General features: G+C 49.5%; 1 protein-coding gene across 1 annotated transcript in view; it reads right to left on the bottom strand.

Moving 5' to 3' along the window:
- The window catches only part of SERPING1 (serpin family G member 1), a 130,053-nt gene that overhangs the window by 59,064 nt on the left and 52,482 nt on the right, over positions 1-18,507 (bottom strand). The window contains 2 exon segments of the mRNA XM_075580622.1: positions 5,025-5,247; positions 12,245-12,387. Coding sequence (XP_075436737.1) covers positions 5,025-5,247; positions 12,245-12,387 — 366 coding nt within the window.

The raw sequence follows: 18,507 nt of genomic DNA, 5'->3' as shown, positions 1-18,507 counted from the left end.
TCTCTCACACACACTCTCTCACACACACACACTCTCTCTCACACACACACTCTCTCTCACACAGACACACTCTCTCTCTCACACACTCTCTCTCACACACTCTCTCTCAGACACTCACACACAGACACTCACACACAGACACTCACACACAGACACTCTCTCTCAGACACACTCTCTCTCAGACACACTCTCTCTCAGACACACTCTCTCTCAGACACACTCTCTCTCAGACACACTCTCTCTCAGACACACTCTCTCTCAGACACACTCTCTCTCAGACACACTCTCTCTCAGACACACTCTCTCTCAGACACACTCTCTCTCTCAGACACACTCTCTCTCTCAGACACACTCTCTCTCTCAGACACACTCTCTCTCAGACACACTCTCTCTCAGACACACTCTCTCTCAGACACACTCTCTCTCAGACACACTCTCTCTCAGACACACTCTCTCTCAGACAGACACTCCCACACAGACACTCCCACACAGACACTCCCACACAGACACTCCCACACAGACACTCAGACACAGACACTCAGACACAGACACTCCCACACAGACACACACACACACACTCAGACACACAGACACACACACTCAGACACACATACACACGGGGGAAATCGGAACGGAATCAGAGCAGGAGGGCAAGGGGGAAGCAAAGCAGGCATGGAGCAGTACTCACCTGACTTGCTCCATGCAGCAGGAAGAGGCGGGCCTTGCTTTGCAAGCTCAGATAGAGCTTGCTGCGGCCCAAAAAAAAAATTCTGGCAGCGTGCCAACACGCGCCAGCCAATCAGGAGAGGGGGGAGTTTCCCCCCCACCCCCCTTTGCAGAGAGCGCGCGTTGCCTGGCACATTGCGAGCTGGGCCGTAAAAATAATCGCTGTGGGCCGTATGTGGCCCGCGGGCGACGAGTTTGACATGCTTGCCCTAAAAGGTTCGCAGAAGAATGAGTGGAGTAAGCACGTGGAGACCTTGGTGCACGCCTATAACTGCACTCGCCACGAGTCTACGGGATTCACTCCCTACTTTCTAATATTCGGGCGAGAAGCATGGCTTCCTGTAGCTATACGTCTGGGGGTATCTACCGACGGGTTACCCAACCAGACACACTTCAAGTACGTACAGAGGCTCCAAAAAAGCCTGCAACGAGCCTACCACCTAGCGGAGAAAGCATCAGCTCATCTGAATGCCGGTAACAAAAGGCGCTACGACCATAAGGTTCGCCATTGGGAAATTCGTCCTGGAGATGCCATTCTCCTTTGCAACCTCGGGATCCCAAACACAAACTGTCCGACTGCTGGCACGATGGAGTATTCGAGGTAGAATATCAGATGCCGGCCTCCCGCATAAGAGACGCGGATGGCTGGGTAAAGGTTTGGCACCGCAACCATCCCCTGCCTATCCCACAGGTGGGGGATGACGATCCAGAGGCTACACCATTGGCCGGGGAGCCAGAAAGATCTGAAGAGAATTCAGAGACAGTGACCGAAACAACCGAGGATCCGATGGAATGTCCCTCTAGTAGGACAGACCAAAGTCCAGGTGCACCTCCCAAAGGAGCAACGGGTAATGGGCCCAGGCAGTATACACCTACTCCGGTGGCTGCAATGTGCCCGCCTCTGGAGCCCAGGAGTCCTTGTTTTATACCCACCAGAGACATTCCAGAGACTGTTCTGCCCCCAATAAGAGAGACTGAGCCTCAAGCGTAAGATTTCAATTCCACCGAGGGAGTTGCAGAAGAGCTTCGTCGAAGCCAATGTGTAACGTACCCTCCCAATCGGGAAGTTTATGATTCTTTAGGGACACCCCACTACGAATCTCAGCAGTGGTCTCGGTGCAAAATAAAGTCTGTAATTGTCATGTTCACAGCGATGTATAACCTGATGTAAAGTCATGACAATGTGTTAAGTTGTATATACTTCGATGCATTTTTATTATATAACTCGTGTGTGGTTATGTGTACAATGTTCCCACGTGGGAATGTTGGACTTTTCACCAGGGGGAGAGTGTATCCTGGGTCCCCCTGTTCCCCTGTTTGTCTCCTTACCTTCCGATATGCAGCAGAGGCTGGGGAGAGTGCGGGGGGTGCGCAATTGCGTCCGGAGGGGAGTGCGGGGGCGCTGTGACCGGTGAAGGGGCGAGCAGGTCGTCAGAGGCTCCCAGTGGCTCCCTTCACATGGAGCCGCCATCTTGTCGGTGTACACGCATGCGCGAGATGGTGCGCATGCACAGAAGTAAGTTGCGACGGCCATTACCAGGATAGCGCATGCACAGTGTATATATGTTTCTATTTATATAGCGCCATTAATGTACATAGCGCTTCACAGCAGTAATACACGTGACAATCATAAATAATAAATAATACAAATAACAGATCATGGGAATAAGTGCTTCAGACATATAGGAAGAGGAGTCCCTGTTCCGAAGAGCTTACAATCTAATTGGTACGCAGAACGTACAGAGACAGTAGGAGGGCGTTCTGGTAAGTGCGTCTGCAGGGGGCCAAGCTTTATGTATCATGCGTATAGTATTAGCTACGGTGCTACTCAAATGCTTCTTTAAGCAAGTGTGTCTTAAAGGTGGATAGAGAGGTTGCTAGTCGGGTATTGAGGGGAAGGGCATTCCAGAGGTGCGGGGCAGTCAGTGAGAAAGGTTTAAGGCGGGAGAGGGCTTTAGATACAAAGGAGGTAGAGAGAAGACATCCTTGAGCAGAACGCAACAGTTGGGGTGGTGCATAGCGAGAAATTAGGGCTGAGATGTAAGGAGGGGCAGAAGAATGTAAAGCTTTAAAAGTGAGGAGAAGAATTGAGTGCGAGATGCGGGATTTGATCGGAAGCCAGGAGAGGGATTTCGGCAGAGGAGACGCTGAGACAGATTTAGGAAAGAGTAGAGTGATTCTGGCAGCAGCGTTTAGGATAGATTGTAGGGGAGACAGGTGAGAGGCAGGAAGGCCGGACAGCAGAAGGTTACAGTAATCAAGACGGGAGAGAATGAGGGCCTGAGTCAGAGTTTTAGCAGTCGAGTAACAGAGGAAAGGGCGTATCTTTGTGATATTGCGGAGGAAAAAGCGACAGGTTTTCAGTACGTTTTGAATGTGAGAGGAGACTGTGAGAGAGGTGTTGAGTGTGACCCCTAGGCAGCGTGCTTGGGCTACTGGGTGAATGATGGTACTTCCAACAGTAATGTGGAAGGAGGTAGTAGGGACAGGTTTGGGAGGAAGTATGAGAAGCTCTGTTTTAGCCATGTTGAGTTTAAGGCCAGGGGGCCATCCAGGATGATATAGCAGAGAGACATTCAGAAACTTTGGTCTGTACAGCAGGTGTAAGGTCAGGGGTTGAAAGGTAAATTTGTGTGTCGTCAGTATAGAGGTGATATTTAAACCGAAGGGATGTTATTAGGTCACCTAGAGAGAGTGTGTACAGAGTAAAGAGAAGGGGTCCCAGGACAGAACCCTTGGGTACCCCTACAGAGAGATCGATAGAGGAGGAGGAGGTGTTAACAAAAGAGACACTGAAAGTACGATGGGAGAGGTAAGAGGAGATCCAGGATAGAGCTTTGCTATGAATACCAAGAGTATGGAGAATGTTGAGGAGAAGAGGGTGGTTCACGGTATCAAATGCTGCAGAGAGGTCAAGTAGTAAGAGCAGAGTGTAATGACCTCTGTCTTTGGCAGCATGGATGGAGCATGCAGTGCAGGCGCATAGCGGCAGCCATTACCAAGTAACTCCGCAGGGGAACTACAATTCCCAGCAGTCCCCGGGGCTGCTAGACCATATGGAGCGAAACAGCTAATTGGGCTGCAGAAAGCTCCTGTGGCCAAAATAGATACTTTGGTGCGTCTGGGACCACGGCAGTCGGAGCTGGGACACGGAGGTGTGGTTGTGTGTGCAGGGTGTCATTGACCCCTGCACTAGGCGACAGATGCCCTATAGGCCCCAGCAAGGCCCCGACTTCCCCATAAGCTTGTGGTTTCTGCAGGGACAGGCCCATTAGATAGGGACACTGCCGCTGTAATGCCAAGTGTGAGGGACACAGCCAGGACGCAGCGGCGAACTGCCAATCCAATGGTCTGGGACCAGATAACACCACCAATAGAGACTCTCTTTATGGTGGAACCATCCAGCAGGATACCACCCCACGCAGAGGCGGAAGGCTTCGCTGACGACGACGTCGCTGAATCCGCAGAATCCACAGATCCTTGTTACTTTTCTGCCATACCCGGGTGCTGGAGTACCGGGGCAGGTACCTCACAAAGTGCACCAACAATAACACTTTCAGTTACTGTGGGCAGCACTGTCGACACATTGGGTGAGTTGACTCTTGTGGACACCAGGGAGGTTGGGTGCCCAGGGGCACCTCAGTACATTGGGGGAATCCCATCAGGGTGTGGATACTGCGGTTGGGGGGCACTGGGGGGTTACAGCCGTGCGAGGCCTACCTTGTATGTGTTATAGTGATATACCTATTCTTATCTGTGTTCAGTAAAATTATTATATTCACGTGTGTGTCTATTGTATCGGGTCCTGTGCAAGGGGGTATCCAGCAGTGCTAGGATCCTGCACAGGTGGAGGCGCTGTCACCAGACGGATCAGGTACACCCCGGGCTCCCAGCAGCGGAGGCCCAGGCCTCCTGTGAGCCACAGGTAAAGCACCACACACTTAGTAGCCGCCACATCTCCCATAGGTTGGGGGAAACAGCGCTATATAGACAAACATAAAGATATACAATGATAAAAACACACAACGCTAGGAAACACACTAATACTCACACACATACTCATACAGTACACACAAACACACAACGCTAGGAAACACTAATACTCACACACATACTCATACAGTACACACAAACACACAACGCTAGGAAACACACTAATACTCACACACATACTCATACAGTACACACAAACACACAACGCTAGGAAACACACTAATACTCACACACATACTCATACAGTACACACAAACACACAAAAACACACATATGTTTATATATATATATATATATATATATACCCAGCATGCTCAGCGCCTCGGTCAGCCCATGGTCTGAGTCCAGCTGCAGGCGCGGGAGGGTCACAGACGTTGCTCGTGGGGCTGAATTCTGGAGTCGCTTGACCAATATATCCACAACCTCCTGAGTCAGACGCTTCTCCATCTGCCCCAGAGCGTCCGGGGCGTGTGACACAGGGACGAGGAGGAGGAGGCTAAAGTTGTGTGACAGGGGGAAGCGGGCCACCTAATGTGACAGTGTAACAGGTTACTAAATCGCACACAGTGACATCAAGTAATAAGACACACACAGACTGTAATGTGAGACACAGTGACACAGACTAATGTGACACACACAGTGACACAGACTGTAATGTGACACACACACAGTGACACAGACTGTAATGTGACACACACACACAGTGACACAGTCTGTAATGTGACACACACACAGTGACACAGACTAATGTGAGACACACAGTGACACAGTCTGTAATGTGACACACACACAGTGACACAGACTGTAATGTAAGACACAGTGACACAGACTAATGTGAGACACAGTGACACAGACTATAATGTAAGACACAGTGACACAGACTAATGTGAGATACACACACACACACAGTGACACAGACTAATGTGAGACACACAGTGACACAGACTGTAATGTAAGACACAGTGACACAGACTAATGTGAGATACACACACACAGTGACACAGACTAATGTGAGACACAGTGACACAGACTGTAATGTGAGACACAGTGACACAGACTATAATGTAAGACACACACACAGTGACACAGACTAATGTGAGACACACACACACAGTGACACAGACTAATGTGAGACACACACACACACACACAGACACACAGTGACACAGACTAATGTGAGACACACAGTGACACAGACTATAATGTGATACACACACAGAGACAGACTGTAATGTGACACATACACACAAATACACACACACAGTGACACAGACTGTAATGTAAGACACAGTGACACAGACTAATGTGAGATACACACACACACACACACACACACACACACACACACACACACACACACACACACACACACACACACACACACACACACACACACACACACACACACACAGACTAATGTGAGACACAGTGACACAGACTGTAATGTAAGACACAGTGACACAGACTATAATGTAAGACACACACACACACACACACACACACACAGTGACACAGACTAATGTGAGACACAGTGACAGACTGTAATGTAAGACACAGTGACACAGACTATAATGTAAGACACACACACAGTGACACAGACTGTAATGTAAGACACACACACACACACAGTGACACAGACTAATGTGAGACACACACACACAGAGACACAGACTAATGTGAGACACACACACACACACACACAGACACACAGTGACACAGACTAATGTGAGACACACACACACACACAGTGACACAGACTAATGTGAGACACAGTGACACAGACTGTAATGTAAGACACAGTGACACAGACTATAATGTGACACACACACACACAGTGACACAGACTGTAATGTGACACACACAGTGACACAGACTGTAATGTGACACACACACACATACACACACAGTGACACAGACTGTAATGTGACACACACACAGTGACACAGACTGTAATGTGACACACACACACTCACAGTGACACAGACTAATATGAGACACAGTGACACAGACTAATGTGACACAGTGACACAGACTGTAATGTGAGACACACACACACACACACACACACACACATACACACAGTGACAGACTGTAATATGACACACACACTGTGTGACACACACACTGTGTGACACACACACTGTGTGACACACACACACACACACACACACACACACACAGTGACACAGACTGTAATGTGACACACACACACACAGTGACACAGACTGTAATGTGACACACACACAGTGACACAGACTGTAATGTGACACACACACACAGTGACACAGACTGTAATGTGACACACACACTGACAAAGACAATAATGTGACACACACACAGTCTGTAATGTGACACACACAGTGACACAGTCTGTAATGTTACACACAGTGACACAGACTGTAATGTGACACACACACACACACACACAGTGACACAGACTGTAATGTGACACACACACACACACACACACACACACACACACACACACACACACACACACACACACACACACACACACACACACACACACACACACACACACACACACACACACACAGTGACAAAGACTGTAATGTGACACACACACATACACACAGTGACACAGACTGTAATGTGACACACACACACACACACACACACCACACACACACACACACACACACACACACACACACACACACACACACACACACACACACACACACACACACACACACACACAGTGACACAGACTGTAATGTGACACACACACACACACAGTGACACAGACTGTAATGTGACACACACACAGTGACACAGACTGTAATGTGACACACACACAGTGACACAGACTGTAATGTGACACAAACACAGTGACACAGACTGTAATGTGACACACACACACAGTGACACAGACTGTAATGGGACACACACACAGTGACACAGACTGTAATGGGACACACACACAGTGACACAGACTGTAATGTGACACACACACACACACACACACACACACACACACACACACACACACACACACACAGACTGTAATGTGACACACACAGTGACACAGACTGTAATGTGACACACACACACAGTGACACAGACTGTAATGTGACACACACAGTGACACAGACTGTAATGTGACACAGACTGTAATGTGACACAAACACACACAAAGTGATAGAGTGTAATGTGACACACACACAAAGTGACAGACTGTAATGTGGCACACACACACACACACACACACACACACACACACACACACACACACACACACACACACACACACACACACACACACACACACACACACACACACACACACACACACACACACACACACAGTGACACACACTGTAATGTGACACACACAGTGACACAGACTGTAATGTGACACACACAAACAGACTGTAATGTGACACACACACTAATGTGACACACAGTGACACAGACTGTAATGAGACACAAACACACACTGTAAAATACACACACAGTGACACAGACTAGTGTGTCACACAGTGACACAGACTGTAATGTGACACACACACATAGACTGTAATGTGACACAAACTGTAATGTGACACACACAGTGACACACACACAGTGACACAGACTGTAATGTGACACACACACAGTGACGGACCTGAGCCTGTGGATATGCGTCAGTGACAGATTGAGCCTGGAGATGTGCGTCAGTGACGGACCTGAGCCTGGAGATGTGCATCAGTGACAGACCTGAGCCTGGAGATGTGTGTCAGTGATGGACCTGAGCCTGGAGATGTGTGTCAGTGACGGACCTGAGCCTGGAGATGTGCGTCAGTGACGGACCTGAACCTGGAGATGTGCGTCAGTAACGGACCTGAGCCTGGAGATGTGCGTCAGTGACGGACCTGAGCCTGGAGATGTGCGTCAGTGACGGACCTGAGCCTGGGGATGTGCGTCAGTGATGGACCTGAGCCTGGAGATGTGCGTCAGTGACAGACCTGAGCCTGGAGATGTGCGTCAGTGACAGACCTGAGCCTGGAGATGTGCGTCAGTGACGGACCTGAGCCTGGAGATGTGCGTCAGTGACGGACCTGAGCCTGGAGATGTGCGTCAGTGACAGACCTGAGCCTGTGGATGTGCGTCAGTGACGGACCTGAGCCTGGAGATGTGCATCAGTGACAGACCTGAGCCTGGAGATGTGCGTCAGTGACAGATTGAGCCTGGAGATGTGGGTCAGTGATGGACCTGAGCCTGGAGATGTGCGTCAGTGACAGATTGAGCCTGGAGATGTGCATCAGTGACAGACCTGAGCCTGGAGATGTGCGTCAGTGACGGACCTGAGCCTGGAGATGTTCGTCAGTGACATACCTGAGCCTGGAGATGTGTGTCAGTGACATACCTGAGCCTGGAGATGTGCGTCAGTGACGGACCTGAGCCTGGAAATGGGCGTCAGTGACAGATCTGAGCCTGTGGATGTGCGTCAGTGACGGACCTGAGCCTGGAGATGTGCGTCAGTGACATACCTGAGCCTGGAGATGTGCGTCAGTGACATACCTGAGCCTGTGGATGTGCGTCAGTGACGGACCTGAGCCTGGAGATGTGCGTCAGTGACAGACCTGAGCCTGGAGATGTGCGTCAGTGACGGACCTGAGCCTGGAGATGTGCGTCAGTGACAGACCTGAGCCTGGAGATGTGTGTCAGTGACATACCTGAGCCTGGAGATGTGCGTCAGTGACAGACCTGAGCCTGGAGATGTGCGTCAGTGACAGACCTGAGCCTGGAGATGTGTGTCAGTGACAGACCTGAGCCTGGAGATGTGCGTCAGTGACAGACCTGAGCCTGGAGATGTGCATCAGTGACATACCTGAGCCTGTGGATGTGCGTCAGTGACGGACCTGAGCCTGGAGATGTGCGTCAGTGACATACCTGCGCCTGGAGATGTGCGTCAGTGATGGACCTGAGCCTGGAGATGTGCGTCAGTGATGGACCTGAGCCTGGAGATGTGCGTCAGTGATGGACCTGAGCCTGGAGATGTGCGTCAGTGACGGACCTGAGCCTGGAGATGTGTGTCAGTGACGGACCTGAGCCTGGAGATGTGCATCAGTGACGGACCTGAGCCTGGAGATGTGCGTCAGTGACGGACCTGAGCCTGTAGATGTGTGTCAGTGACATACTTGAGCCTGGAGTTGTGCGTCAGTGACGGACCTGAGCCTGTAGATGTGTGTCAGTGACATACTTGAGCCTGGAGATGTGCGTCAGTGACAGACCTGAGCCTGGAGATGTGCGTCAGTGACAGACCTGAGCCTGGAGATGTGCATCAGTGACAGACCTGAGCCTGGAGATGTGCGTCAGTGACATACCTGCGCCTGGAGATGTGCGTCAGTGACGGACCTGAGCCTGGAGATGTGCGTCAGTGACAGACCTGAGCCTGGAGATGTGCGTCAGTGACGGACCTGAGCCTGGAAATGGGCGTCAGTGACAGATCTGAGCCTGTGGATGTGCGTCAGTGACGGACCTGAGCCTGGAGATGTGCGTCAGTGACATACCTGAGCCTGGAGATGTGCGTCAGTGACATACCTGAGCCTGTGGATGTGCGTCAGTGACGGACCTGAGCCTGGAGATGTGCGTCAGTGACAGACCTGAGCCTGGAGATGTGCGTCAGTGACGGACCTGAGCCTGGAGATGTGCGTCAGTGACAGACCTGAGCCTGGAGATGTGTGTCAGTGACATACCTGAGCCTGGAGATGTGCGTCAGTGACAGACCTGAGCCTGGAGATGTGCGTCAGTGACGGACCTGAGCCTGGAGATGTGTGTCAGTGACAGACCTGAGCCTGGAGATGTGCGTCAGTGACAGACCTGAGCCTGGAGATGTGCATCAGTGACATACCTGAGCCTGTGGATGTGCGTCAGTGACGGACCTGAGCCTGGAGATGTGCGTCAGTGACATACCTGCGCCTGGAGATGTGCGTCAGTGATGGACCTGAGCCTGGAGATGTGCGTCAGTGATGGACCTGAGCCTGGAGATGTGCGTCAGTGATGGACCTGAGCCTGGAGATGTGCGTCAGTGACGGACCTGAGCCTGGAGATGTGTGTCAGTGACGGACCTGAGCCTGGAGATGTGCATCAGTGACGGACCTGAGCCTGGAGATGTGCGTCAGTGACGGACCTGAGCCTGGAGATGTGCGTCAGTGACAGACCTGAGCCTGGAGATGTGCGTCAGTGACAGACCTGAGCCTGGAGATGTGCATCAGTGACAGACCTGAGCCTGGAGATGTGCGTCAGTGACATACCTGCGCCTGGAGATGTGCGTCAGTGACGGACCTGAGCCTGGAGATGTGCGTCAGTGACAGACCTGAGCCTGGAGATGTGCGTCAGTGACGGACCTGAGCCTGGAGATGTGCGTCAGTCACAGACCTGAGCCTGGAGATATGCATCAGTGACATACCTGCGCCTGGAGATGTGCGTCAGTGACAGACCTGAGCCTGGAGATGTGCGTCAGTGACAGACCTGAGCCTGGAGTTCTGCGTCAGTGACGGACCTGAGCCTGGAGATGTGCGTCAGTGACGGACCTGAGCCTGGAGATGTGCGTCAGTGACAGACCTAAGCCTGGAGATGTGCGTCAGTGATGGACCTGAGCCTGGAGATGTGCTTCAGTGACATACCTGAGCCTGGAGATGTGCGTCAGTGATGGGCCTGTGGATGTGCATCAGTGATGGACCTGAGCCTGGAGATGTGCGTCAGTGACGGACCTGAGCCTGGAGATGTGCATCAGTGACGGACCTGAGCCTGGAGATGTGCGTCAGTGACAGACCTGAGCCTGGAGATGTGCGTCAGTGACGGACCTGAGCCTGGAGATGTGCGTCAGTGACGAACCTGAGCCTGGAGATGTGCATCAGTGACAGACCTGAGCCTGGAGATGTGCGTCAGTGACAGACCTGAGCCTGGAGATGTGCGTCAGTGACAGACCTGAGCCTGCAGATGTGCGTCAGTGACGGACCTGAGCCTGGAGATGTGCGTCAGTGACAGACCTGAGCCTGCAGATGTGCGTCAGTGACGGACCTGAGCCTGGAGATGTGTGTCAGTGACATACCTGAGCCTGTGGATGTGCGTCAGTGACGGACCTGAGTCTGGAGATGTGCATCAGTGACGGACCTGAGCCTGGAGATGTGCGTCAGTGACGGACCTGAGCCTGTAGATGTGCGTCAGTAACAGACCTGAGCCTGGAGATGTGCGTCAGTGACGGACCTGAGCCTGGAGATGTGCGTCAGTGACGGACCTGAGCCTGGAGATGTGCGTCATTGACGGACCTGAGCCTGGAGATGTGCGTCAGTGACGGACCTGAGCCTGGAGATGTGCGTCAGTGACAGACCTGAGCCTGGAGATGTGCGTCAGTGACGGACCTGAGCCTGGAGATGTGCGTCAGTGACGGACCTGAGCCTGGAGATGTGCGTCAGTGACGGACCTGAGCCTGGAGATGTGCGTCAGTGACGGACCTGAGCCTGGAGATGTGCGTCAGTGACGGACCTGAGCCTGGAGATGTGCGTCAGAGACATACCTGCGCCTGGAGATGTGCGTCAGTGACACTCTGCAGGGGATATTTGTGACTGTTCATCATCATGACTTTCACAGGATTAGAGAGTGGCCGGAAAAAGAGATCCTTCCTAGTGAGCGCTGGATCAAAACGAGACTGCCACTTCCCTGAGAGAGAGAGAGAGAGAGAGAGAGAGAGAGAGAGAGAGCTCGAGCTTTGAGAGACTACAACTTCCCTGAGAGAGAAAGCACGTGCTGAGACTGCCATGTCCCTGAGACAGAGAGAGAGCTGAGAGACTGTCACTTCCCTGAGAGAAAGACCATTGAGACAGAGAGAGAGCTGAGAGACTGCCACTACCTGTACTGCCTATACCGTGTATAGGTGTCACTGGATGTGAACTGAGCTCTGTCTGTGTTTCATGTTCTGTCTCTGGTTTTAAATATATATATCGCCATGCTCAGTAGCACTCCTCTGTGACACCTATATGCTTATATATATGTTGTGGTTATTTTGGGGCTTCAATATGAGCTTGTAGGTGTCCTGTATGTTTTACCCTAGAAGTCAGTTAGGTCTGGTTACCGTAGTAGTCAGTTAGTTAGGTCAGGTTACCCTAGTAGTCAGTTAGTTAGGCCTGGTTACCCTACTAGTCAGTTAGTTAGGCCTGGTTAACCTACTAGTCAGTTAGTTAGGTCTGGTTACCCTACTAGTCAGTTTGTTAGGTCTGGTTACCCTAGTAGTCAGTTAGTTAGGCCTGGTTACCCTACTAGTCAGTTAGTTAGGTCTGGTTACCCTACTAGTCAGTTAGTTAGGTCTGGTTACCCTAGTAGTCAGTTTGTTAGGTCTGGTTACCCTAGTAGTCAGTTAGTTAGGCCTGGTTACCCTACTAGTTAGTTAGGTCTGGTTTCCCTACTAGTCAGTTAGTTAGGTCTGTTTACCCTACTAGTCAGTTAGTTAGGTCTGGTTACCCTAGTGGTCAGTTAGTTAGGCCTGGTTACCCTACTAGTCAGTTTGTTAGGTCTGGTTACCCTAGTAGTCAGTTAGTTAGGCATGGTTAACCTACTAGTCAGTTAGTTAGGTCTGGTTACCCTAGTAGTCAGTTTGTTAGGTCTGGTTACCCTACTAGTCAGTTAGTTAGGTCTGGTTACACTAGTAGTCAGTTTTTTAGGTCTTGTTACCCTAGTAGTCAGTTTGTTAGGTCTGGTTACCCTAGTAGTCAGTTAGTTAGGCCTGGTTACCCTAGTAGTCAGTTAGTTAGGTCTGGTTACCCTAGAAGTCAGTTAGTGTAAGGATTCTGCTCGATCCGTGACAGGTTTTTGCTGCCAGTTCGTGCCTGTCCTTTCTACTCAATGTGGCCATTTTGGTTACTGGCAGCCTGCTATATAAGGCTGCACTTCCTGGTGGGAGTCGCCGAGCAAAGTTCTGTGTTTCTGCAGCTCTGGTCGGTCTTTGCTGTCGCCCTTTCCATTTCCTGTTTTGATTCCTTGTTGCTGACCCTGGACCGTGACCTCGACTTCGCTGCCTTCCACCTGCCCTGACCCCTTGCCTGTTGCCAGGACTTTGCACCACTGCCGCCAGCCCAGACCCCGGCTTCCATACCGACTACGGATACTCTTACAGGACCCTGTCTCAGGGCTCTCGTCGGTGTATTAGGATCCTTACCTCAGCCCTGCGGGTCCGCCTCCCGATTTGTGACGGGCACCGTCACAGTTAGCTTGGTCTGGTTACCCTACTAGTCAGTTAGTTGGGTCTGGTTACCCTAGTAGTCATTAGTTAGGTCTGGTTACCCTAGTAGTAGTCAGTTAAATGGAGAGAGAATACCAGGGTGCAAAACAAACTCCACAACTCAAAAAGAAAAAAGAAACAGTGCAACATTGTATATGTGAAAAAACAGGTAAATATTCCACTCATGTGAAGTGGGAAAACAGGTTAAATCAGGAACAAGCACTTCTGATCCACAGAAAATCTGTGTGTATGTATGTATGTGTGTATATATATATATATATATATATATACAGTGTTCGACAAACCTATACATTTGCTCGCCCCGGGCGAGTGGATTTAACATCGTGGCGAGCTCCTATTGGCCCAAGCAGCACACGTGTGGTACTAGGTGGCGAGTTGATTTTTTTGTGTGGCGAGTAGATTTTTTGGTGATTTGTCGACCACTGTATATATATATTTCTGCGTGCAATACGGATCACAAGTGACCAATCACAGCTGGACGAGGCGCTAATAGAGATGAAAGAAAAGTTCCTGATGCGGGGATATGCATATAATGATGTCTCTCTTGCCTTGGAGCAGGCCAAAAGTGTGGACAGAAGCAGGTTGCTGACACCCAAAGACCAAAAGACTGACGATAACCGGTTCAACATTAGAAGCACCTTCAGTACGGCATCTGGCTTCATCAAGAGGTGCATACGTAAGCATAGCCACATCTTGACCAATGACAAAGTGATTGGCAACAACTTTATCAAACCACCCAGATTCTGCTATCAAAGGGGCCGAAACCTGGGCGACTACCTTACAAAAGCAGATCCTACCGCCAAGTATGCTGCAAAACCAATGTGGCTATCCAGACCAGCAGGCGTGTATAAATGTCACGGTTGCATCAACTGCCAGTACTTGATATTGGGGAATTCCTATCCACACCCTCACACTGGCATCCGCCAGAAGATCAAGGATACAATGAACTGTGAATCCAAATACGTTGTATATTTTATACAATGCCCATGTGGCCTTTATTACGTGGGAAAGACAATGAGGATGCTTAAAGAGAGATTAGCCCTACATCGTTCTGCCATACGGAAGGCACTGGCTGATACTGAAAACAAGGAGGATTTGTCACATCAACCAGTAGCAAGACATTACAAAGAGAAGAGGCATGGGCTCGCCACCTTGCGTTGTATGCCAATTGCCCAGGCACGGACTTCGGGGAGAGGAGGGAATCGCAACAGGACACTACTACAGCTTGAAGCCAGACTCATCTACAGTTTGGGCACATTGAGCCCACGGGGTCTAAATGAGGACTTCAGATTAAGCTGTTTCCTGTAATCTCCGCACCTGGCCCATTGAGCTGCCTGCTGATACTAGGATTCATCTTTAACAGCAAAACCAGCGCATACTGCCTTGGGGTGTCAGCCAGTTAGCCGCATTTCCTCCATCATGTCTGGCACCTTAGGTCCCTTGCAGTCAAGATCCACCTGTGGCAATGTTTGCTGAGAGCGAGTCACACAGCATTTATCACTAGTTTCTCCATGTGACAGTGTCTGCATTATGTGTTTATGTTGGTATTTAAGGTGTCGCTCCCTGAAAGGATACATAGTCATCAATGCATTATCATTTCTTACACTACGCATTATGCGTTCTATGGCTGAGTGCTTTCAGCATTTATATACTGTCTTTTTTGTTTGTGCAAATTATTATGCTTTGATGCACGATTTCACTTTTTATGTATGCTGGTGCATTACAGTGTGTCAGATACCTCAGGTCCCTTTTAGTCAAGAGCCACCTGTAGCAATGTTTGCTGAGAGTGTGACACAGCATGTATTCTAATTTATTACCAGTTTCTCTATTTGACATTGTCTGCATTATGTATTTTTGTTGTTTTTTTAAGGTGTCGCTTCCTGACATGATGCATAGAGTCATTATTGCATTATCATTTCTTACACTATGCATTAGGCGTTATATGGCTGAGTGCTTTCAGCATTTATATATTGTCCTAGATTCCAGTCAGCCACGTCATCCACACGTGTGTATATATGTTTTAATCCCTCACATTTTTTTGCACATTTATGGTGAGCACATCAGGTGTTTCACATGTTTCGCTTAACTTGCAGTTACAATGTGTATTTTGCACGTCCCTGAAATAGTTAATCTATCCAGGTATCAGCTCCAGATCAGTTTAGCCCATGCGCACTCTCTCCGGTTATCAAAGATATCGCTGGGTCTGGCAGACTTATGTAGTCTCTCAGCAGTAACATTATGCAATTCCTGAGCCTTTTGCGCATGCCCAAACACATATCAGGTAAACAAATATAGGGTTAATATATTCAAAATGGACGCTCTTTACCTGCTGATACTGTGGGTGCATGTCACATAGGCAGGTGAGGCTAATTAACTGTGATTGGTTTTGTTGAATTGCACTGGGGTTTGGGGTATATATATGTATTGTGCACTGCATTCAATTGCACCACCTTGAGAAAGGTCCCACTGGGGGACCGAAACGTCGGTTTTTGTGTCTTCTATCAAATATAGAACATTTTTGATTTACTTACCTGCGTGCTGTCCCTTGATGTCGTGTTGCAACCGGTATCGTATGGTCTATATATATATATATATATATATATATATATATATATATGTGAGACAGGGCAGGGGCTAAACAAGAGAATGAACCTGCACCGCCACAGCATCACACGCGGAACAAGAGACAGTCCTGTTGGCGAACATTTCTCTGACTCTGGCCATAAGATGAACGATCTGAGGGTTGCCATACTCAAAGGTAATCTTAAAACACCGAAAGAGAGACGGTTGCATGAATACAAATTTATGCAACTGTTCGGGACACTTAGCAGTGGCCTAAACAGAGATCGAAATTTTATGAGTCATTACTGACACAAGTGAACTCTCTTCCCATGAGCGCTAAAGGCCATGTCTGTACATACTGTGCTATATGTATGCACACACAGCTGTCTCTCACACATACTAATACTCCTTGTTTTTCCATCCCTATACACCAATAGGGACCACAAAGTATCCACACACACTTTTAGTTATGCTACTAACTCTCACATTTCCACACCCACCCACACCATTTATATCCACTCCCACTCCACACACACCTTTTGTAAAGCACTGTATATACTGTGGGCTCTCCATTCATGTTAATTCACACTGATACACATACACACTCTTTCATCACTTGCTTTCAGGAACCTTTTGACAACTCCAGCCATAAAACACATCCACACCGGGGGAAGGACCAGCACAGATAACATTCCAATAGACACTGTTGATAGTATAGCTTTTGCTTGCTTCATTCATTGTAACATCGCCGGAAGAAGAGATCAGTGTATCTCGAAAGCTCGCACAAATAAAAGCATTTCGTTAGCCACAGAACGGTATCATCTATTTATTTTTTGATTATTGAAGCTCGGCTAACACAGTACTGATACCTCTACATGTGTGTGTATATATATATGTATGTATGTGTAGCCATGTATCCTTTTGGCTATTAATCTGCCCTGCCTAACACATAAGCCCTGGTACCAGTGCAAGCAGTGTTAGGGTTAATCTGGGTTTTCCCCTGCAGTAAGCAGCTTCCTTGAGTGACAGGGGGGCGGGCTAAGGCCTGTGTACTGCCCAATAAGGGGCTCAGACCTTGGACCCTCCGCTTGGGTACAAAAGTAACTGCAGAGACAAATGTAGTTAGTTCTCTCCAGCTGAGTTCTAGGGAGTGTGGAGTCAGCGCTCTGACCTCCTTCCTTCCACTCCCTCAGGGGAGAGGGACAACTACCTCCTATTCCACCAGGGAAGAGGGGAAGAGCAAGGATAGTCCCTGCGGCCTCGGGCCTGGGGGTTGATTCCAGGTACCATCCAGAAGAGACAGGGGGTGCCCAATGCTACATCCCATTGACAAAACATATGTGGTTAAAGGTATAAAGTAAAATACTTCAATAATAATAATAAATACTTGGTTATTTAGTTAACCCTTTGGCCAAAGCATCATAAGCCTGCATATCAACGTCAAGGTATAACCAAATGAATGCAGGTCCTACACTGTGAACCCTTCCTTTTACCTCTGTAAGAGGGGAAGAACCATCACACGTCCTGTATTGCAGCAAATGAAAAGACCTCCCAAGTTAAAAAGGTGAAGGAGGAGGAGTGAGCTCTGGGGGGAGGCGTGAGCTCTGGGGGGAGGAGTGAGCTCGGGGGGGAGGTGTGAGCTCGGGGGGGAGGAGTGAGCTCTGGGGGGAGGCGTGAGCTCGGGGGGGAGGTGTGAGCTCTGGGGGGAGGCGTGAGCTCTGGGAGGAGGAGTGAGCTCTGGGGGGAGGCGCCACCAGCCTCCAAACAACTGCTACCAGTCAGACATTGATTAACACACATTCTCATCCAGAAGAGAGAGAAGAGTGTACCATTGTATACTGTATCCTGTTGGAGACAGAATAAAGCCATTCCTGTTTATTATATACTCCGACCTCAGACTGCAATTAATCAGGGGGAGAATCAGAGGGTTCTCCTGCAGGGATTGTCTCCAGTTCTACTGGGGCCTGACGGAGATGGGGGTG

The sequence above is a fragment of the Ascaphus truei genome, assembly GCF_040206685.1.
Source record: "Ascaphus truei isolate aAscTru1 chromosome 8 unlocalized genomic scaffold, aAscTru1.hap1 SUPER_8_unloc_1, whole genome shotgun sequence".
Taxonomy (NCBI): Eukaryota; Metazoa; Chordata; class Amphibia; order Anura; family Ascaphidae; genus Ascaphus; species Ascaphus truei.
This window is presented reverse-complemented; position numbering and strand designations above follow the sequence as displayed.